The sequence below is a fragment of the Aspergillus flavus genome, chromosome 7 (genome assembly GCF_009017415.1).
Source record: "Aspergillus flavus chromosome 7, complete sequence".
Lineage (NCBI taxonomy): Eukaryota > Fungi > Ascomycota > Eurotiomycetes > Eurotiales > Aspergillaceae > Aspergillus > Aspergillus flavus.
This window is the reverse complement of record NC_092404.1, coordinates 693,482-712,979: the sequence shown is the minus strand read 5'-3', so window position 1 is coordinate 712,979 and position 19,498 is coordinate 693,482. Positions and strand designations below refer to the sequence as shown.

The window sequence follows — 19,498 nt, the reverse complement described above, 5'->3', positions numbered from 1 at the left end:
CGATCATCCATGCACCCACATTTCAGCCGTCGAAGCAAAACGCGGTCCTCCTACTGTCAATGTGCACAATTGGCAGTCTGTTTCTTGGCTCACCAAGGGCATTGACACATGGAATAAGTATGTTCAAAAGTCTTAACAAAGCTATACTTACGTCGGTATGTTTCAATCTCGGGGGCTACGACAAAGGCTTTCCGAAACTTAACATAGTTACTGATGAAAGATCTAGTGAGATACGTACATCCAAGAAACCGGGACTACTTCTATTCAAGCTCTTCAAGCATCTCTAATAAGGCAAACATTTGGCTTTTTATTAGGGGTACACAGCCTATCTCTTTTCATTCCTTCTGCTTGCATCCCCGCTAATCAATAATCAGCGACCAAAGGATCTTGTCGGCACAGAGGTCTTCCATGGGTATATAGAAGCCGTAAGCCTCGTCTCTGCCGAGTGCCAGGACTGTTAGGAATGATAGAACTAAGTGGTCTCAGTGGGCGCGTAAAATGAAGCTATTTCTTTTTGAAAGAACGCCCATAGGGGACATCGAGACCTTGGAGGATGATAGTGAAGCACTGAATGTTGCATGGAAGAGCTGTGTTCGCTTAGAGGAGAGAAAACGGTATGGCTTCGGAACCTCGCCCACCGAATGCTTCGCGGCCACTGACAATCAACATTTGCACAGCATCATACTGGCAGTTCACATCCATGACTCTGAGCTGGCTAAGCTTCACTACCACGAGCCAATCCTTAGACATTCCCCTGAGAAACTGCCCCAGATCCCTGCTCCAGAGCTATTTGCCGCCTCCAACCCAAAGTCCTGGAAAGCTCTGTTTACCAAGCATCAGCAATCCACTCAAGGCATATCCCTGTTCCCTGAGCACCGCTCGTATTTGTCTCATAAAATCCCAGAAAACGATTTTCCATCCTACACAACCCTTGAGTCTATCGGTGCATCAGCATACAAGAACCGGGAAATCGGATCCTCTTGGCATGCAATCAGACAGAAGTGCGACGGACTATTACTAGACTGGTACCATAATTATGCAAGAGCCTCAAGCATAAACGACAAGCCTGACGATTTCTGTCTGATTATCCTTTGGCACTCCATCTTCATGCACCTCTACACCCGGTTTGATGAGCTCGAGTGTTCTTGCGGAAGGGATGGTGAAGATGCTGCCCAGAAAGCGCGATCATATGCCACCTCCTGGGCAACGTCCGGGGACGCAACACGCACTCCTCTGAAGTCAAATGGGACAGACTTTGGGCATGTCTATTTGTTTTGACCGCGCTGACGGGAGAATTGTCTAATTGGGGGCAATTGTGACTAGATGGCCCGGAAGTATTGTTTCCAGCATCAAAATGTAACTGGGGGCCTCGTAGGGTTAATCATACAGTATTCTTCTAAAGTTGGACGGCTAAAAGCTCGAAAGAGAGTACCTCTTCGCAGCAAAGAAAGCGCCAATGCCCACCGCCAAGCTAACAACAGCGAACTGCAGGATGGTGCGAATTCCATTATCCATCTCACGATCCATGTGTGCCTGGAATGCTTCCGTAGGGTATGCCTTAGGCCATGGCTCATCGGGGACTGGCAAATCCAGGAACTGACAGATCTTATCCCAGCTATCCTTGCCAGTCTCGAATTCCAAAAGCCGGTCCTCGGGAATTGCCCGTCGAATTCGTTCGTTATGGTCAAGGTATGCCTGTTTCAAGACGGCATCATCGTAATTGTTGTTACAGAAGATCTTCCAAACCATCTCGGATTTGCGAAAGAGAGGTCCAAGAACCACCGAATCCATGTAGTGCCAGAAGCGGAAAAAGGGCGTTTGCATAAATTTGAAGACCGTCGCATTAGCTGATTTCAGCCAGGAATCTGCATCACGGGTTGTAAGGATCACTTTTGCGTCTGGGTAAGCCTCCAACAAATCCTTCCAAAAGAGACATGCGGGGACGTCAAGACAAGCGTCATATGAGCCCATCAAGCGATCGAATTCCTCGCGTCCGTATCGTGGGTTTTGGTTTGTGTTGAAGAAGTTGCATTCCATCGCTTCGATCCAGAGATTAAAGTCTCGAGGGGGGTTCTTGAAACATTCCGAGCCATGGTAGGGGTTAAAGCCCAATTTGCGGAGAGCGAGGACCATGGCTGATAATAGACTGATATTAGCTTTGCTGGACCACGAGAGAATCCGTGTTTCTCCTCAACTCACAGTTTGTTCCAGTTCGGGCCATTCCCATACACAGAATCTTCATGGGTTTTACCCTCGTGTTGGGTTCATTGTCGATCAGTCGCGCCATGATACGAAACTGAAGCCGCTTGAATACAATAAAAATCTGAGGTTTGATCTCACCCAAAAGCTAAGAGAATTGATCAAAGTGTCAAATTATCGCTGTTGATTCGGCGAGAAACCCCAAGCATTATATAGGCAGGGTTAGCTCAAGTCAGCTCGGCTATTAATGACGTGGCGTGGTCCAGCTGAGCTCGAGTTGCAGCTCCTACTTGGACTACGTGACCTGTCTAACTGGGTATTGCAGAGGTGATCTACTGGACTTACCAATTCTGGGTTAGCCTTGCGATCGATCATAAACTAGTATGTAGATCAAGCGAGTTAAACTTCAACTTTCCCAGCCACGCCTCAGCCCCGCCTCGGTCAATGGGAATCTTGTTTTGCCGTGGTTCCTTCCCCAACTGAATTCACAGGTCCTCATTTTTTTATCAAACGATTGACCGCCACCCCAGGTGCTATACATGGCGGCATTTGGATCCCAGGTATTTTGTCTTTTTCCGCGAGTTCGGTGAGCATTGTTGGTTCCTTTATTGTTGTTAGGGTTCTGCGCGACGGTATTGGCAAGCAGAGTCCTTAACTTGCCACTGACATCATCCGGACATTCAGTCAATGAAGTTGTATAAGGTCGTAGAGATAATTAGCAACCCTCGGTACATTGGTCATTAGAGGGGAAAGCCCGAAGGAAGTGACTGAACCTTTGCCTTGACAGAAGTCCCGCGACCAGCCTACACAAGCTGGAATGTTTCTTTCGGGAGTCTTTAGCTTCAACCGCTTCTCCCGGGTGATCGCTCACGTGCTCTACGAGATGCTTCATTTGTAGCGCCGTTTATATGATCTGGATGTCTTGATTGTTACAAATATATAAATCGTACCGACCTCTACTTTCATTAAAGACAAACACACCCGAGAGCTTAAATGTCCTCTTCAAGATTTCAACCCGACTGCATCTCGTACCGCCTTATTCATGGCCTGAATATGCTGGCCAGTCTTCGTCACATTTCCTCTCGTATATCCTTCTTTATATGGAATCCGATCCTCGCCTGCTACACGTCAGTGACCAGTTCTATACGAGAGGTTTCAAGATCAAGAGAGGCTGAGGTACCCATCAAGGCTTTAACCCATGGCTTTGGCACAGCGTTGTGATCATTATCCCACAGGGTCAGAAGATAGAGCGCGGTAGTCCCGTATTGGAACTGTTTCCAAAGCTCAGAAGCATTGAATTGCGGGTTGGCACTCATCGCAAGACCATAGCGGTTTTGAGTAGCCTTGGCTGCCGTATCTACCGTGACGAAGCGGTCCACATCTCGATAATGATCCAACCCGAGATCCTTCGCAACAGGATCCCAAACGGTGGCATCGAAGTGCAGGTCGTCTCCGAAATAAATATCGTTGCGAGTCAGCGAGCCGTCCGCTTCGATTGTATCGTGTCGAGCGAGGTCGCGAAGATGGAAAGTTTCATTAGGTCGATTAGTGGTGGAGATGTTAAACTCGAAAACCATATTAACGGCGTCTATATAAAAGCCCGATTCGAAGTTGTATGCTGCTTGTGCAGCTTTGTTGATCATTTCGTAATCCAGGTTCTTGCCGTCGCGCGGGAGATAGCCGTGGTTTGCTAGAGCATTGAGGCCAGGGCATGGCGAACGACCTGCGGAAGTTAGTTATAGATCGTCAGTGTGGAAGAATTACATACTATCAAAAGGTCCTGGGGCACGAAATTCATGACCTCCAGGGTCTGGGAATGCAAGACCAGAGGTTGCAAAAGCTAGTAGAGTAAGTGTAGAGGTCTTCATGATCTCTAGTTAACGGCAAAAAAAAAAAAAAAAAAAAAAAAAAAAAAAAAAAAAAAAAAAAAAAGAACAACGAAAGAAAGAGAGAGAGAGAAAGCTCAGAGACTATGCCAAATGTATGTAGTGAACTATCTAGACAATAAATGCTCGTTTGATGAGGACTTCGGATTTAGGGAAGGATTCAATCTTTATATACATAACTAAACTAAACTTAACTTATGGATTGGTATATGATTTAGATTTGGGGCTGTGAGATACGCTGAGTTTCTCAAAGGGCGTATTAGAAATTGTCAAATGGTCACGTAGGTTCAATTCCTTGATTATATTGATTATGCTGCTTGAATCTATCAACATGACTGTAGGAAAAACAACAGCGCTAGGCCTGATTAGGCAGCGTCAACAGAAATTAAAGATGATTAAGGTTATAAAGAGTTTAGTAAAGACTCCGGAGCAGGTTCAAAGGAATTTCCTTGATCTGTTTTACTCCGCCTCAAAGTACTGTACGAATACGCTCCTCGCGAATACGCTCCCGCAATACGCTTCGGCTTCTTCATGGCCCTCCTGTGGGCCTCAAACAGTGCAAACATAGGGCTTGGACGGAAAAACGTGATTTATTTTGCTATTAAAGGAATCTTATCAATACCAAGACAACAATCTATGATCTCCTACACTAAATGTTAACACTGAGCGGTTTCTGCATATTGTATTGATTATTCTGGAGTAGCGACGGGCGTATTACTAATACGCTCGAGGCCCCACACTAATCCCAAGGTGGGTACGAAGTAGTTGTGGCTGTACTTGCAGAAGGGCAGTACCGGTCAAATCAACATGAATTTGGTTATAGTCTCACTATCAAGTTGAATCAAAGCCTCGATCGCAACGTTTCAGTCTCTGACTTGAGAGATGCCACGACACATTGAGATGCTTGGTGACCCTGTTCGATGGCCCCATCAACGAACCCCCTCCACCCGTCAGCCCAATCGGCACTGGCAAAAATGACCCTCCCATGGGGCTTCTGGAGTTCTTGGAGATAGGCTGTCGCACATCCAGGCCCCCAACAAGCCCAAGCTCCTTTCGCGTACGGATCATTCACCCAGTCGTGAGTCACGTAAGCTTCAACGTCACCGGTTGGATAAATATCCTTTCGGAAGCGATCGATAATATGACGGTGGTTGTTCTTATCATCCAATCTTCCATTGTATCCAAATCCAATGCACCAAGTGCCGGATGGTTCTGATTCCCGAGTGCCGTTGTGGTCGGAGAAGGCAAAAACATAGGCCGAGTCGCTCGAATTTGCGGTTGCAAACCAGCCCGGCTCCGCTGCCTTGAGCTTGAAGTGGATCTTTGCGCCCTTATTGATATGTCCTTTCGTCATCGCAGACTGTCGACTGGAAGATATTGGGGGGTAGAATTTCACATCCGCTAAACAGTTCCTGCTGAGGATTAGCTTTGAGAACTTCGAATTGAGAGAGGCTCAGGAAGAGTGGTCGTACAAAGGAATAGTAGAAACTACATATTTTGCATTGATCTCTTGCCCAAGCCTTGTGGTAATCCTGGCTCCTAACTTGGTCTGCGCGACTTCCTTCACAGTGGCCCCCAAAAGCATATGCCCCGTGTAGTCACCCAGGACTGCTCGCGCAAACGAAGTCATGCCCCCATTCCCAATTTTGTAGACTCCAGCGAGTTCGAACACCCCCTTCATGTTGTGTCCACCTAAGGCGTACCACCGAAGTGCTTCGGTAAATGCGATATCCTTTCCAGGAGCACTACCGAAGGTGCTCGTGTTTGATTCGAACAAATCTTTCTCCCAACTTGAAAACCCACGAAGATTGTCCAGTCGGTCTTGCACTGACAAATGATCATATTTCATCCACAAAGCTGGTCGCTTGAAGGGATCGTGAGGGTATGGCATGAGCTCACGACTGCTGCTTCCGTCGATCGTGAAGAAAGATTGGGCAATGCGCTCCAAAATATCACCAGTCTCCTCGATCGATATCTCACATGGGGTTGCCTTTCCCTGTTTGAACATCTGCTTGGTAGGTGCAGCAGTGCCTGCGGAAGTCTTTAAATTGATATGTAGTCCGTACCGGCGAAGTTCGCTATAAAGGTGAGGTTGAGCCCAATGCACCCAAGTTCCTCCCATCTCTAGCTCTTCCCCTAGAGCTCTTGCCGTCCATGTACGACCACCGATCCGATCTCTTGCCTCTAATAGTAACACCTTCAGATCATGTCTCTGACTCAATTCTCGTGCGGCGATAAGACCAGTGAACCCAGCCCCTATAACCACCACGTCATAGCTGTCATGGATAACTGGTGAGCTTTCCTGCACAGCGTCAGTTTCGAGGCCACTCGTACTTCCATGTGGAGTCCATAAAAAGCCTTCGTTTGAAGGTGGTGCCATTTTGAGAAAAATTTAAATTGAAATGAACTAGGAAAGAACGTGGGGGATGTACCAATTATCGGTCATTCTTGGGCCAGATTACCCATTTATATTTCACGGGTTCCCAGTTGACCTAAATCTAGCTTGTTTTGATTTCCATTCAGATGCTACAGGACTAGTACAACTTTCTAGGTACGTAGTGATAGGTATAATAGGAAATTTAGTGCGTATGGTATCGGGCTATGGGTACGGACCAATCGCGTTTAAGCCTCGTATTAATTCATCAAATCGGGAAGTTGACCAAACAAATGACCTTGGACAGACACCTCCTGGCAGCTCAAGATATTCGAGGATTTGTAGCTCGGGCTATCAAAGTCTGCTCATTGGCCTCCCCCCGCATTTCCATGCAACCCCATAAGTGTCCGAGGAAAAATTGATGGTGCTGCCTCGCGGGATCATGAACGTATCGCCACCTCGAACTGTTTCCGTTTGGCCGGTTTCATCTTTCAATGTGATTTCTCCTGGACACCTGTGAATAATCTTGCCAAGTCTCTTTGCCAGACATACCTACCCTCTATCACTACTCCAATTTCATCATAGTCATACCTCGGAGGGGTTGCTTCCGGTCCTTTCTCGATCCTAAACCAGGATCCGCTAATGGGACCGATCGCCTTCTCATCTTCAGTCCCCAGATAGTCCGCTTTGACCACTGTAATCAGGTCATTGAACTTCAATAGTTCCATGTGGGCTAGCTTACCAAAGAAAACATGGGGTATCCCGCCAAAGTTGGGTATCTTGAAGACATCTGTCTTGCGTCTAACACGAAATGCCATGGTCTAGTCAAACTTGAAACTTGCTTTGCACTTCTAATGCATTATAGAATCCAGTTTCCGTTAGTCTCTACTTATACTACAACAAGTACTGAACGAATGGCTATCAAGCATATGGAAGAAGTGCTCCATACTAGGAGGTGCCCCACACTGAGTCGGAGGGCCAATCGCATTTGTGCGTGCTTTTTCTCCCAATTAGGCAAAGTGCGGATGTGCCTCGTTGCCTGCAGAACTAGGCAATATGAATAGTTACTATGTCTTAATGGGAGGTTCTATCAAAGCAAATCATCCTTGCTTACCTGGGACTCGATGGGTCTGCAGTTGCGGTAATCGTAAATACTTGAGCAGTATAAATACCACCATTGCTCTACTGACATTACTACTCGCTCCGCCACGAAATTTGCACAACCCCAGATGCATATGCTCACCTGATGTTGGAATAATCAGTAATTTGCGATAGTGCAGAATAGCTTAATGGTGAAGGGATTTGTGGAAGAGAATAATCTCCGCGACAATAATGGCGTGATGTTTTGATCTCGATATTCGATGGAAGCTGAGACCCAGTAAGAATAGTACTTCTAGTATTCCTAGTAAATGAACTCTAGTTCGACATGAATTACATGATTGGTGCGGCGGCGCTTATCACGGCGGATTCCGCGCGCTTGCTTATCTTCCCCGCACATGAGCGATAAGCCTAAGCATATATTGGGAAGTAGTCCACGACACGCCACCGGAACCTAAGAGTGACACCACAGCAGTACGGCATGGAAATACCCACGCAAACTAGTAAGAAAAGCCCCTTGCCGCCGAAAAGACGCTCCAAGTCACGGTGTAAGTTGTTCCTCTGGAAGATCTGGGTTCAAAGCTAAGGGCATCCAGCGGGATGCCAGCGTTGCAAGCAGCGGGTAGGTCCTGCCCTCACGAACAGCCGATAGAGGATATGTTTTAACAAGCGGTAGCGCATCAAATGCGACGAGGGGCTACCCTTCTGTGGCCAGTGTTTGAAAAGGGGGTTCAGCTGCCCGGGGTACCAACAGCCGATGAAATGGCGTTACTTGAATGTAGCTGGACACTCTACGCAGAAACCTGACGTTCAGGAAGACCGTAGTCATTCTTCCGAGGATGGCACTGATGGATTCACTCAATCTGAAAGCGTGATGGCTATTCAATATTCTCGCGAATTGGCGTCCTGTGTCGATCCTACCTCGCCTGAGACATCGATGAACACGAATGAAGAACAAATACGCAACCGCCATGATATTACCCCGCAGTCATGTGAGTTTGATGGCATGATCAACGATGGTTGCAGCAGCGCCAGCTGCCTTTTACCTGACGGTTTCCTGAATGGCCTGGTTACAGAAGACATCAGGAATGGGGGCGAGGACATCATGGATTCATTGCTAGAGAACAGCATATTGCAATCAGAGTTCCTGTGCCCTTTGTTCAAGCCGATCGATGACAAGGCTATTGTTCTTTCAACCCACTACTTTTCCCACGTCTGCACAATAAATTCCTGCTTTGATTCCCACTTGAACCCCTTCCGCTCGGTCATTGCAAACTTGATGAACTCCTCCCAGCTGATCTTCCATCTGGTCATGATGACAGCAGCCACTCACCTCGGTCACCAGCAGAACGAGATGCTTTCAGTGGCACGGCAACACCGACATGATGCTATCTCATATCTAATAGAGAACAGAAATGTAACTGACAAAGGGAGATTCGAAGCTATGCTAGGCAGTATTTTATTAGGCATAACATCCGCTTGGAGAGATTCAAGCGCGCTGGGGATAACACATATTCACACCGCTCGTGCGCTCTTTCAGGAGTCAATAGCGCGACCTGAGGCGTCGAACGATCCTCAGTCCACATCCTTCTTGGTCGGGATCATGGCTTACTGGGAAGCTATGGTAGCAATTGTCACCACGCAGAGTCCACGTTCTCTTGAATACCTCATTCCATTTTGCAAGCAAGAAAATCATGATACGCTTGTTTATCCGAATCCGTGGACTGGGGCCTCGACTACTATATTTATTTATGCTGCCGAAGTCAGCACTCTTTGTCGCCAAAACCGCCTTACAAAACATCTCTCTAACTCGTTAGCGTCTACCGAAGTCTGCGAGAATATCTTTCATGAGCAGCTCACGAAGGCCGGTGAGCTGGAGGCAAAGGTCTTGCAATATTCTCCGCCCGTATCTGGTTGCATCAAAGACCCAGATGACCGATTCACATCCGTGTCGCACCTTCAATGTCTGGCACAAATCTACAGATTCTCGGTCCTGGTTCAGTTATATCTCACATTTCCGGATCTCTTGCAAAAGTCAAACACAACAATGTCAACCCTCGATACGGATCTATCAAATGAAACGAGCCAGCGATCACCCAATGAGATCATAGTAGGGTTAGCTGTCAACATCCTGAATCTTATATCATCGGTTCCAGAATCATCCGGTATCAAAGTACTCTTAACTGTGCCACTTATAATTGCCGGGAGTGCCCTACAGAAAGTCGAAAACCATAATCAAGATATCGGTAATCTACATCTTACGAACCCTTTCAGCATCGAGAAAGCAATTCTTTCCGTGCACTCCTCAGATTTCATGATCCTTCACTGGCGGTCCCTTGTGCGCCAGAAATTGAAAGTGTTACACGAGTTTGTTCGCCTTGATCCAGTCCCCAGAGCTTTGCAGATCCTCGAAGCAGTTTGGCTCAGAGCGGACTTGTGTGTTTCAAACAGAACTAATACTTCTACCCAAGTATTTATCCATTGGTTGGATGTCATGAATGAGGAGCGACTGGAGTCAATCTTTGGCTAGTCTACGACGTTCTACCTGTGTAATGCTATGTTACGCATAAAACATCTCACCTCGGCTGCCTTTTCAATCTGGGAGGTCTCAACTATTCTCTCTAATTTCCATTTCTCGTGAAAAGATTGGAATAAAGCCCACTAGAAGCCTACCAAGCCAGCTCGGCCTTACCACAGCCCTCGAGCCTGGCGCAGAAGCCAATCTCATCATCCAAAGACGTTGACTTTATAGCCTTTCTCATGCTAGGGCATATCTCTTCACCCTTGGCCTCTTCCTCCGCTCGATGGGAAACCAAACTTTGTTTGACAAGTTTTTGAAAATAAAGAACGCCCTAAGCAGGCAAGTTTAGCCTATTGCTGGAACTCGACCTTCATCTTGGAGATTTACCTTTTCGTTGAACGGCTGTAACTCACCGTTAACGTAAACGCCTGCATTCAGATTTTTCTGTGCCCCGTTACACAGATTCTTGTCTTCGTTTTCAACTTGTTTGAAGAAGTCATCTAGCTCCTTGAAGGCTTTGTCTGACGCATCTCTATGTCGAAAGACCTCGTACTGCATGGATGTAGTCGTCGCAGATGTCGGCACTACCCGCATGATGTAAAAATAGTGCGATCTAGAGCAATCCTTTAGTACAACACCTCATGTAGAGAAGGGGACACCCTTACGTCATGGTAACAGAGGCGTTCGGAAAAAAGAAAGTTGGGGCAACTTTTATGTCCGAGTCGTAGCCTGGTTTGTCTTTCACATAATGTTGGATTTGCCCTCCATGGGTTTGGACATCATAGGTAGTCAGATCAGATATGGCAGCAATACCAGGATGCGCAACGCCGCAATGATAGCACTATCCCGACGACGGAACGGCTTGATCAGTCATCGAGAACAGACCATAATGTGGTTTGAGTCCCGTACCTCGTTATAATTGTCTACCAAGGTCTTCCAATTATAGTTACCTACCATATCCCAGGCATGATCAAATTTATACTCGGTCATGTTGAAATCCTGCAGTCGACCCTGAGTGTCAGCTCCCAGGAAATCTTCATTCCAGGGCGTAGTAGGAGTTTCTTTAGCGTCGAGGTTGACCCATACAAGACCCCTCTGATCAACATGCACATGTATAGAAAACAAGCCATTGTCCTCTTTGTCAAACCCAGACACATCATCGAAGCGAGGGGCTTTGGCCAATTTTCCATTCAGCCCGTACGACCAACCTACCAGTGGATGATTAGACCAACTGGGAACTTCGGGGAAACGGGAGAGCTCCTACCATGGTATTTGCAAGCCAGGATGTTTGCCGATCCAGAATCAGAAATCACTACTGGGAAGGCACGGTGTCGGCAGACATTATGAAATCCTCGTAGGTTACCCTGGCGATCGAGACAAAGAAAAATGGGAAACCCGGCCTCCTCGTATCGAATGAAGTCCCCTGGCTTGGTAAGACGCGATCGATGGGTGACTAGCAACCACCTTTTGGAAAATATTGCTCGTCGTTCGAGTTCGTACAATGGGCTTGAATGATACCATGATGCTGGAAGAGCCCGAGCCTCGGGGCCCTTCTCTTGTGATTGGTCAGATTTGTTGAAGGAGGATAGAATTTGGAACATGATGACTGCCTTTTGGGAGATATACTAAAGCCCTATGATCTATCGTAGCACTTAAGTAGGTGTACTAAATAGTAGAGAATTGGCATGATCCCGATTGGCTCGTGTTCTATCAACGTTTTGGGTCTAGGGCTGTGTGCTTATCTCGGCGAATCGCCACCAGCGCGGAATTAGTTCAGTGCTTGTATTTGTTCGTGAACCATAGAATGCCTTGTATTTTTAAGGATTGTCTCGCCTTCAGAAAGCTGCCCTCCCAATCTCATCAATCATGGAGTCCGAAATGTCACCAAAGGCGAAGGCAGAATACAACCTTGGCGACGCCGAAGCAGACCAGGGGATCGGTCAAATCGACCATGTCAAAGTGAGTCTATCAACATCTTATTCAATCTATGAACAATCGCTAGAACTAGAAAAATGCAGCATAAATTTGGGAAGTTGTCGATGCTTTCTCTAAGTGTTTCCCTGATGGCGACTTGGGAGGCGCTGTGCAGGTAACGCTAAGGCTGGAAATTTAGCCAAGCACCAAGCAGGCTCACACCTATTATAGCACTATGGTATCTGGTCTTGTCAGCGGAGGCCCGCCTGCGCTAATCTATGGCTTTATAAGTCGGACAATGATCCCTTGTTGGACTATAACTGGACTAATAATTCATCAGTTTCCTTCATCGGCTCACTCGCGACTGCAGCTTCTCTTGCGGAATTGGCATCTATGTGAGAAATCCCCGAAACCTTCCTTTTTGGTATATATATGTGGGAAAGGAAATCTTGTCCCGGAATAATCTCTTATAGTCTCAAATAGGTTCCCCACTGCAGGAGGCCAGTACCACTTCATCAGCAAGATGGCTCCGTTGCGCATCGTGAAAGGCCTGAGTTGGGTTGTCGGCTGGATCAGTGAGATGCAACCCTCGGTCTTTCTTATCTTCTTATGCCATAGAGCTAATGTTTTAGCTAGCCACTTTCGGGTGGATCGCCGTTGCAGCAAGTGCCCCCTTTCTATCCGGTACAATGATCCAGGGCTTGTTAGTCTTGAACTACGACAGTTATGCGTTCCAGAGGTGGCATGGCACATTGATATACTGGGCAATATTGGTAATCTCGGCGATTGTGAACATTCAGGGAAGTCGTGTGCTTCCCGTAGTAGAAAATCTCTCGCTGGGTTTCCATGTGGTAGCATTCATAATTGTTTTCGTCGTGATATGTGTGGTATCGCCCACAAAACACGTACCAGAATTTGTATTCGTGGACACTATCAACAATTCCGGCTGGGGAAATAATGGTATCGCTTGGTGTGTGGGTATGCTGTCTAGCTGCTATGTCCTTGTTGGTATGTGCTCACCCAGCCGGCCATGACATTCTGAGCTAATTGTCTCCCAACCCTAGGATACGATGCAGCTATTCACTTGTGCGAAGAGATGAAAGATCCCAGGACAGATATACCACTCGCCATGGTCGGCGCTGTACTAATCAATGGAACGATGGGGTTTGGCTTTCTGGTAGCCATCCTATTCTGCATGGGGGATCTAAAATCTGCCCTTGACACAACAACCGGCTATCCCATAATTGAGATATTCTATAATATCACCGGAAACTCTCGTTCTGCAACCGCATTGTGCAGCACTATAGTCATTATGGCTGGGCTAGCATCAATCCCGTTACTTACTTCAGCTAGTCGCATGGTTTGGGTTCTTGCAAGAGACAAGGGTAAGCACGATACATGGCCGAGAAGAGATTCATTTCTAACAGTGTATGCCACCAGCATTACCTGCTACTACTTGGTTATCGAAAATGGATGAGCGACGACAAATTCCCACCATTGCCGTTGCAGTTACGTCTTTTCTTTTAGGGCTGTTGGGCCTCATCAATATCGGTTCCACCTCGGCTTTCAACGCCATAGTATCGTTGGCAGTGTTTGGACTTGAGATATCATATCTCATACCATTATGCTTCCTACTTTATCAGCGAACGGTATTCCCTGAAACTATTACTCCCGGTCCATGGTCAATGGGTCGTTATGGGATAGGGGTCAATGTCCTGTCAATTTGCTTTCTTGTGTTTTCTTGCATATTTTTGCTGTTTCCACCATATCAGCCTCTTACAGCGGAAAATATGAACTACGCTTGCTTGGTTTTTGGTTCCGTGTGTATTTTCAGTGGCGTTTATTGGCTATTCAAAGGTCGGTCGGTGTACGAGGGCCCTATCCTCCCGGATTTTGAAAATTTGTAGATATAGTCCTTTGCAAGGACATACTTCTATCAATGGCATTGTAACTTTGTGAATGAATATATATGCCTAGACGACAGACTTCCACAAGGATCGTCCTATCGGTAATGGTCAAGCCCAAACGATTTGCCAGAAGTCAACAACGAAATCACCCCCATCCCCTAAAAGCTCTTGAAACGATTCAGTTTCACCAATCTGACCAATAGAAGAGATAATAAACATCATAACCAGTGTCCTCAGCTCATTTCTTCCGGTAGCGAGGCGAGGCGTGTGAGCGTATGTAAATCGAACAAGCTCAATAATGTCTGTAACATTTGCCGCAGACAACTTGAAGTCATTCAAAGTTTGCTTCAGTTTCTCAAGTACCAGCTGAGTGAGTGACTCGATACCATATTTATCGGCCAGGACATATAGACGTGCATGTCCTAGGAAGACAGGGGTGAAATCCTCGTTCAGTTGAGTGTTTCCCCTTGGGGCGAATGTCTTTTTTGACGCCATTTCGTGAGCAGCCAGGCTGAAATTGACGGTTGAAAACTTCCCGCGAAGGTGTCGGCTCCAGATGCCTTTCTCTCGATACGGCAATTCATGACCACCAAGTGCAGGTTCCTTAGCAGGTGGACCTGCGTTTTGCCCACCACCTTGCTGTTGATCCCCAACCATACAACGACCTTGATAGCCACCATTGTTGACACCATCGCTCACACCATCGTTACCGTCTTGATTACCACCTTGGTAATCATCAGACTGTGGTAGGTGATCATCTGCTGGTATTGAGTAATCGTCTGCTTGTCCTGGGTTAGTATCTGGCAGTTGTTCAAGTGGCTCATCATCATCTGGCGGTTGTTCAACTAGCGATTGCCCATCACCTTGCCCACCATCTTGCTTGTCACCTGGTTGACTAGGACCCTCTAGTGAAGCGTCTTGATAATGCGGGTAGCTGCCATTTTGTCCATTAGGGATTCCATGCAAGCCATTACTCTTGTCATTCCTTTGACTGCCTAGGCTATCCCAGGAGTCTTCAACCTTTTCTATGGCGTTGTAGACAATGTTTGAAGGTCTGTATGAACACAATGGTGGCGTGTAGTCTCGAAGGTATGCGTATTCAGTTAGTCGAATAAAGGTGTCTTCGTCAGCATCAGGCCATTCGACACGTCGGACTTTCGCTTCAATCAATTCGCCATTCATGAGTGTGTGCAAAGCCGGTGAAAGGTTGGCCAGGGGACCAGAATGCACAATAAAATCCTTTTTATTAGGACTAACGCTGAAAGTGAACAGTGGGGATGAGATAAATCTACAATATCCAGTTAGAATCGATTATTATTATCTCATACGTGATAGACCCACTGTCCGAATGTCCCTTCCATTTTGAATGGTGATAGGGGTCACTTATTTGGTTGCTGAGTGAGCTTAGACTTGTTGCTTCAAGAGAATTCTCGGGAATTCGAGTTAATGAAGGATCGTGGATGGGATTCGTGGTTCTTCGTCGGGCATGTATTGAGCGGCGGAATCTACCACTTAGGGTAAACGATACCTGTTCAATGCAAGTATCACTTTTGTAGCAAGGAGCTTTTTATGCCGTTAGCAGAGGAATCATCTTGTAGAATGCTCGTCGATAGTCAATTATAACCATTGACCGATGCGGGGTCATTTTGCAGTTGTGACGTGGCATTGCAGCCGACATCACTACCCAATTCTTCTCCTTCCCTCAAAAGTAAATAACATATCTATAAATAGTAAAACTACGCAATTAATAAGGATTATGGAATGGAGCAGGTGGAAGGTGGTCTACTAGATGCCTTTACATCGCCGTCTCTATTGCATCCGTGGAATGTAAAGAGCCCTGAGAAACAGCCTACTGCTACGTAATAGAGGCAATCTATCTGCTTTTCATACTCCCTCAGAGAAACATCTTTATCGTTAGTACTCGTAAACTAATGATGTTACCATTGGACCATATACTGAGCCTACTTATCCTCACATGTTAACCAGAATAATCCAGATGATATCCCTCCCCATGATCGCCAACATTGAACAATAAACCATGCAGTCAAGTAACGACTCATATATTTCTCAAACGCCCGAATCCTCTTGGACGATGTTGTGCAATTCGTCATAGGTAATCCAGGATTCGCAGGTGTCCTACAGAAGTTCATAATCAATAGTATCCACGACCTCGTCAGTTCGTTCCAAAAACTGCAACGCAAACCCTTCAGTAGTATGCCAGCCAATATGACAATGCATCAACCACGCCCCGGGATTATCCGTCTGAAAAGCGATTACCAGATGCCCGTTGCTCGGCAACATTGCCGTATCCCGGCGAGGCGGGTTCTCAGTGCGAGAGGACCCATTCCAGGCACCCGTCCCTTGCGAAATAATAAAGAAATCATGTCCGTGCAGGTGGATTGGGTGGCTGATAGTTTCGCGAGTTTCGATGTCCAGATAAAACCACTGGTCCGCTTTCGGAAACGAGATTACGGCACTGAAGTTGGGAAATGTCGACTCGCCATCATATATCTGCATCAGTGTGGAATCCTCCCATAGGATCTCCATTGTCGTGCTGTTGAGGTACCACCGGAAGAGCCCCTTTGCGTTTTTATGGCTATCGGCGTCGACCATCTCTTGCAGGTCGGGGGGAGGGACTGATTTGGGTACGTGCGGTACCAGACTTGGGGCTTGTGTATCATCACATGTTTCATCCGCATAGATGAATGGAAGGGTCTCCGGGACACTCGGCGCGTCTTCGTAATGCAAGATGCCACGAATGTTACTGGGGTCAGCATTTTCTGAACACGCTTGCAGTGGTATCGCGCGTATCCAGAAGGAATCTGCAAGAGATGCCTGGTCGGCTGTGATGATTATGTCGTATCGCTGGCCTATCACGATGGTTAGTATAGTGCTTGAATGAGGAATTCAGGGTACAAACCCATGCCGATGGTTACAGAATATGTGCTAGACGGTTCGATGGGCACCAGATCCATAGCGATTGTGGTCAGTTTGTGATTGTCGATCATGAATATAGAGTTCGTATCAAGAGCTGCGTTAACGAGCCTCAATCTATACGACTTCCCCTTCGTCACTTAGAGTTTCAGCCGAGACTCACGAGTGTGCATGTCATCTGAGGTGAAGGATTGCCAAAGAGTCCTGACCTACTAAACAGGTTCGCTTGCCAATGGAACAGAACATTTCCGTAGTATTTCAAACTAGATATATTTTATACGATTCTTTCATTCTTATAGTATTTGGAGAGCAGGGTGTGTTTACTGTACCTTACAAAGCGTTGTAATAGAGCCAGTGAGAGATAGGCCTCTCAGGCTTTCCCACCTTCAACAATAGGTTTCTTGCCGAACTGAACAGGACCGACGCAAGAGCCAAACGTTAACAAAGCTCTGCATGTACTGACTCCCTTTTTCTGTGGCTGTTGGCCTGATCATCTATGTGCCGTAGAAGGCTCAAAGGGCCCATTTCATCTTAGATGAGAAATGCATCCATCCACCTTACAGTGTATTCTAGCCAAGACGTCTCCGGCACAAGATGTATAAGCTCTATTACCAGCTCCAGGAAGAGTAGCTAAGAGGCTTCCGATAAGATATACGGATATTCTTCTCCCCCCTAATTCCACGCTCTTTGCTGATCTCGTATTGACCATCATTTACCAAGTCCTTCATAGTTATCTCTGTTGTCCTCTCAAGACTCTCAATCTCGTTTAGTCTGTCAGTTGTAGCCTTTAGCTTTTTCTTAATACCGTCTTCGGAACACACGGCCCGAAAGGCGCTCTGCATCGGCACTGAACTGGCCGTACCAATATCATTATCGTCAATAGATATGATATTCATCTGATTAAGCTTCTCAGGAAGGTCTGCTCGGGTCATCATCTCCTGAGCTTTGTGCAATGGAATACCAGGAAGCTCCAAGTTAGGACTTTTGCTGATCCTTCTCTTGCTTAACCAGTGCCTGTGCTATAGTCATCGCCGCAATCTAGGGGAAGAATATTAGTGAGAGCTAAAAGAATTAAGAGATTGTGTTCGGTGTATACGCAATATTCCTGTTGTTCCTTCGCGCCCTCGTGCATATTTTTACCCAAAATCCAGCACTTCTTGAGAAACCACCGTCTCTCTCGCTCACATATTGATTCGCACGTCTTCAATATATCTCTCGATTTCGCAATTTCGTCCACGAAGCTCAAGCGTCCCCCCACCATACTATATATCCGTTCCAGAGTTTCCACAGGAACCTCCTCCCAGAACGCGTGTAACCAATATTCCTTCAACGACTGGACTGCCAAATCCACCGTAATATCTCGCACATTTAGCACATTCATCCTTGCAGCATGCAGTCTCAGAAGGTCACTCGTCCGATACTCATCGTTCGTAAAAACGACCGTGAGAAGTTCCCCAGCAGCCCAAGACTCAGCCCGCTGCTGAAGCAACGTCAGCAACCGGCGCCCATTCTCAGTATCATCCTGAATATGGTGGATATCGTTGATAACCAAGACCAACGGCCTACCATGCGTCTCCCGATGCCGAATAGCTACCTTCTCTAGGCTATTCATCGCCCGCTCAATATCCAACAAGGCCGTTCCGTCCCGCGGTTCCCGGTTACTAAGCCATCCCCCGAGATAGTCCTCGCTGTACGCAAAGTCCAACGCCCTGCCTAGTCGAAGCCGGAAAACGTCAATATCATCATGAGCATCGAGCAAGACAACGCCCTGTCCATGTATATCTCGCATGGCATGGACCAACATGCTCGTCTTTCCTGTGCCCTTTTCGCCGAAGATAAGCCAGTAATGTCCCGCTTCGTTGCCACGGACAATCTCGTCGATGAGCGGTTGCTCTGGGCGCTGTATGTAGAATTTCTCTGTGTTGCGTGGCGTGTCGGAATCATGGTTACTGTTTGAGACCTTGTTGTAGAACGCGTTCTGGATCTTCGAGAGTACAGAATTCTGGTAGTAAACATGGTAGGTATAGCTGCCCAGGATGAGTATTAGACCCGTCACTAGTGTGGTTGCTGTGTGTTAGAAGACTTTCTGCGAGAAGTGTCCTTTATTTTTGGGGTTGTTGCTGTGATTATTTTCCAGGTCGCATACAATGTGTGTAGGACCTGGAAGGACCCAGGTTCTGTGTTCAGGTGTTGATCTTCTCCGCGTTAAGCGTAGTAAGGAACCTGGGAAGCATGTTAAAAATAAGTCTACAAGATAGTTCGGAAGTAAGATGGTGCTATACGGCTATTAAGAGGACGTGGCATTGTAATGCCTATTTGTCGTTGCATTTAGTAACTGGTACTCTAGTTGGTGTTATGTATGATATTGCCTTGGTCATAAACACGAGATATTGACGGTAGAGACCTAACCGAACGGGTACGGAGGATTATAGCGGCCACTCCGTGTCATAGAAATGATAACAATTATATAAGGTGACTGTATAGTATACTCTGTCCCAGGTATATAGATATTCCAGTGGTCGAACAGCGTCTTTAATATTTATATTTATTATCTTTTTAATAATATATAGTGGCTCTGTTAAAAAAATTAATTATTATATATAAAAAATCTTAGAGATTCTTAGCTATAAATTAATACTATAATTATTAATAAAAAATTAAGAAT

At 46.5% G+C, this 19,498-nt stretch overlaps 11 protein-coding genes across 11 annotated transcripts; 3 read left to right on the top strand and 8 right to left on the bottom strand.

Moving 5' to 3' along the window:
- The first annotated feature begins 301 nt into the window (after positions 1-301).
- On the top strand, positions 302-1,344 carry F9C07_1842771 (uncharacterized protein). Its single transcript, XM_071508434.1, has one exon. The coding sequence runs from the start codon at positions 499-501 to the stop codon at positions 1,276-1,278; it is 780 nt and encodes a 259-aa protein (XP_071366891.1). The 5' UTR covers positions 302-498; the 3' UTR covers positions 1,279-1,344.
- F9C07_1842770 (P-loop containing nucleoside triphosphate hydrolase protein) lies at positions 1,345-2,739 on the bottom strand. Its single transcript, XM_071508433.1, has 2 exons — positions 2,200-2,739; positions 1,345-2,135 (listed from the first exon to the last, which is right to left on the bottom strand). The coding sequence occupies exons 1-2, from the start codon at positions 2,285-2,287 to the stop codon at positions 1,411-1,413; spliced, it is 813 nt and encodes a 270-aa protein (XP_071366890.1). The 5' UTR covers positions 2,288-2,739; the 3' UTR covers positions 1,345-1,410.
- A 462-nt stretch (positions 2,740-3,201) lies between these two features.
- On the bottom strand, positions 3,202-4,086 carry F9C07_2280620 (Chloroperoxidase; the record flags this gene model as incomplete). The annotated part of the gene is made up of 3 exons (XM_041295092.2): positions 3,968-4,086; positions 3,380-3,922; positions 3,202-3,317 (listed from the first exon to the last, which is right to left on the bottom strand). The coding sequence occupies exons 1-3, from the start codon at positions 4,065-4,067 to the stop codon at positions 3,202-3,204; spliced, it is 759 nt and encodes a 252-aa protein (XP_041150003.2). The 5' UTR covers positions 4,068-4,086.
- Positions 4,087-4,730: 644 nt separating this feature from the next.
- On the bottom strand, positions 4,731-6,613 carry F9C07_1842679 (putative flavin-containing amine oxidase). Its single transcript, XM_071508432.1, has 3 exons — positions 6,518-6,613; positions 5,558-6,387; positions 4,731-5,497 (listed from the first exon to the last, which is right to left on the bottom strand). Exons 2-3 carry the CDS (start codon positions 6,205-6,207, stop codon positions 4,927-4,929), a joined length of 1,221 nt encoding a protein of 406 aa, XP_071366889.1. The 5' UTR covers positions 6,208-6,387; positions 6,518-6,613; the 3' UTR covers positions 4,731-4,926.
- A 1-nt stretch (position 6,614) lies between these two features.
- On the bottom strand, positions 6,615-7,480 carry F9C07_1842678 (uncharacterized protein). Its single transcript, XM_071508431.1, has 4 exons — positions 7,409-7,480; positions 7,202-7,310; positions 7,016-7,144; positions 6,615-6,965 (listed from the first exon to the last, which is right to left on the bottom strand). Exons 2-4 carry the CDS (start codon positions 7,275-7,277, stop codon positions 6,814-6,816), a joined length of 357 nt encoding a protein of 118 aa, XP_071366888.1. The 5' UTR covers positions 7,278-7,310; positions 7,409-7,480; the 3' UTR covers positions 6,615-6,813.
- A 951-nt stretch (positions 7,481-8,431) lies between these two features.
- On the top strand, positions 8,432-10,087 carry F9C07_5400 (fungal-specific transcription factor domain-containing protein; the record flags this gene model as incomplete). The annotated part of the gene is made up of 1 exon (XM_041287401.2): positions 8,432-10,087. The coding sequence occupies one exon, from the start codon at positions 8,432-8,434 to the stop codon at positions 10,085-10,087; it is 1,656 nt and encodes a 551-aa protein (XP_041150001.2).
- A 69-nt stretch (positions 10,088-10,156) lies between these two features.
- On the bottom strand, positions 10,157-11,811 carry F9C07_1842673 (Rieske 2Fe-2S family protein). Its single transcript, XM_041295091.2, has 5 exons — positions 11,343-11,811; positions 10,988-11,286; positions 10,744-10,919; positions 10,466-10,691; positions 10,157-10,409 (listed from the first exon to the last, which is right to left on the bottom strand). The coding sequence occupies exons 1-5, from the start codon at positions 11,677-11,679 to the stop codon at positions 10,227-10,229; spliced, it is 1,221 nt and encodes a 406-aa protein (XP_041150000.1). The 5' UTR covers positions 11,680-11,811; the 3' UTR covers positions 10,157-10,226.
- A 133-nt stretch (positions 11,812-11,944) lies between these two features.
- F9C07_2063377 (amino acid/polyamine transporter I) lies at positions 11,945-13,899 on the top strand (the record flags this gene model as incomplete). The annotated part of the gene is made up of 6 exons (XM_071508679.1): positions 11,945-12,037; positions 12,224-12,387; positions 12,476-12,567; positions 12,629-13,000; positions 13,057-13,377; positions 13,433-13,899. 6 exons carry the CDS (start codon positions 11,945-11,947, stop codon positions 13,897-13,899), a joined length of 1,509 nt encoding a protein of 502 aa, XP_071366887.1.
- Positions 13,900-14,007: 108 nt separating this feature from the next.
- Positions 14,008-15,186, bottom strand: F9C07_2063450 (uncharacterized protein; the record flags this gene model as incomplete). The annotated part of the gene is made up of 2 exons (XM_071508683.1): positions 14,008-14,657; positions 14,874-15,186. Coding segments are annotated over 2 exons (963 nt in total), but the record flags the coding sequence as incomplete, so codon positions are not given.
- Positions 15,187-16,035: 849 nt separating this feature from the next.
- Positions 16,036-16,970, bottom strand: F9C07_2063431 (putative multicopper oxidase; the record flags this gene model as incomplete). Its single annotated transcript, XM_071508682.1, has 2 exons — positions 16,036-16,769; positions 16,820-16,970. Coding segments are annotated over 2 exons (885 nt in total), but the record flags the coding sequence as incomplete, so codon positions are not given.
- Positions 16,971-17,441: 471 nt separating this feature from the next.
- On the bottom strand, positions 17,442-19,316 carry F9C07_2280616 (uncharacterized protein; the record flags this gene model as incomplete). The annotated part of the gene is made up of 3 exons (XM_071510449.1): positions 19,116-19,316; positions 17,930-18,900; positions 17,442-17,801 (listed from the first exon to the last, which is right to left on the bottom strand). Exons 1-3 carry the CDS (start codon positions 19,159-19,161, stop codon positions 17,442-17,444), a joined length of 1,377 nt encoding a protein of 458 aa, XP_071366884.1. The 5' UTR covers positions 19,162-19,316.
- Positions 19,317-19,498: the final 182 nt, after the last annotated feature.

Bases quoted from the DNA above. Each gene is read 5' to 3' on its own strand.
- F9C07_1842770 (XM_071508433.1), bottom strand. From the start codon at position 2,287: ATGGCGCGACTGATCGACAATGAACCCAACACGAGGGTAAAACCCATG. The intron at 2,136-2,199 runs GTGAGTTGAGGA...GTCTATTATCAG, and splicing joins GGCCCGAACTGGAACAAACT to CCATGGTCCTCGCTCTCCGC.
- F9C07_1842771 (XM_071508434.1), top strand. From the start codon at position 499: ATGAAGCTATTTCTTTTTGAAAGAACGCCCATAGGGGACATCGAGACC.
- F9C07_1842679 (XM_071508432.1), bottom strand. From the start codon at position 6,207: ATGGGAGGAACTTGGGTGCATTGGGCTCAACCTCACCTTTATAGCGAA. The intron at 5,498-5,557 runs GTACGACCACTC...AATCCTCAGCAG, and splicing joins GTAGTTTCTACTATTCCTTT to GAACTGTTTAGCGGATGTGA.
- F9C07_1842678 (XM_071508431.1), bottom strand. From the start codon at position 7,277: ATGGCATTTCGTGTTAGACGCAAGACAGATGTCTTCAAGATACCCAAC. The intron at 7,145-7,201 runs GTAAGCTAGCCC...CAGTGGTCAAAG, and splicing joins GATACCCCATGTTTTCTTTG to CGGACTATCTGGGGACTGAA. The intron at 6,966-7,015 runs GTAGGTATGTCT...ACAGGTGTCCAG, and splicing joins AATTGGAGTAGTGATAGAGG to GAGAAATCACATTGAAAGAT.
- F9C07_1842673 (XM_041295091.2), bottom strand. From the start codon at position 11,679: ATGTTCCAAATTCTATCCTCCTTCAACAAATCTGACCAATCACAAGAG. The intron at 10,692-10,743 runs GTAAGGGTGTCC...GGATTGCTCTAG, and splicing joins AACGCCTCTGTTACCATGAC to ATCGCACTATTTTTACATCA. The intron at 10,410-10,465 runs GTAAATCTCCAA...TTGCCTGCTTAG, and splicing joins TACAGCCGTTCAACGAAAAG to GGCGTTCTTTATTTTCAAAA.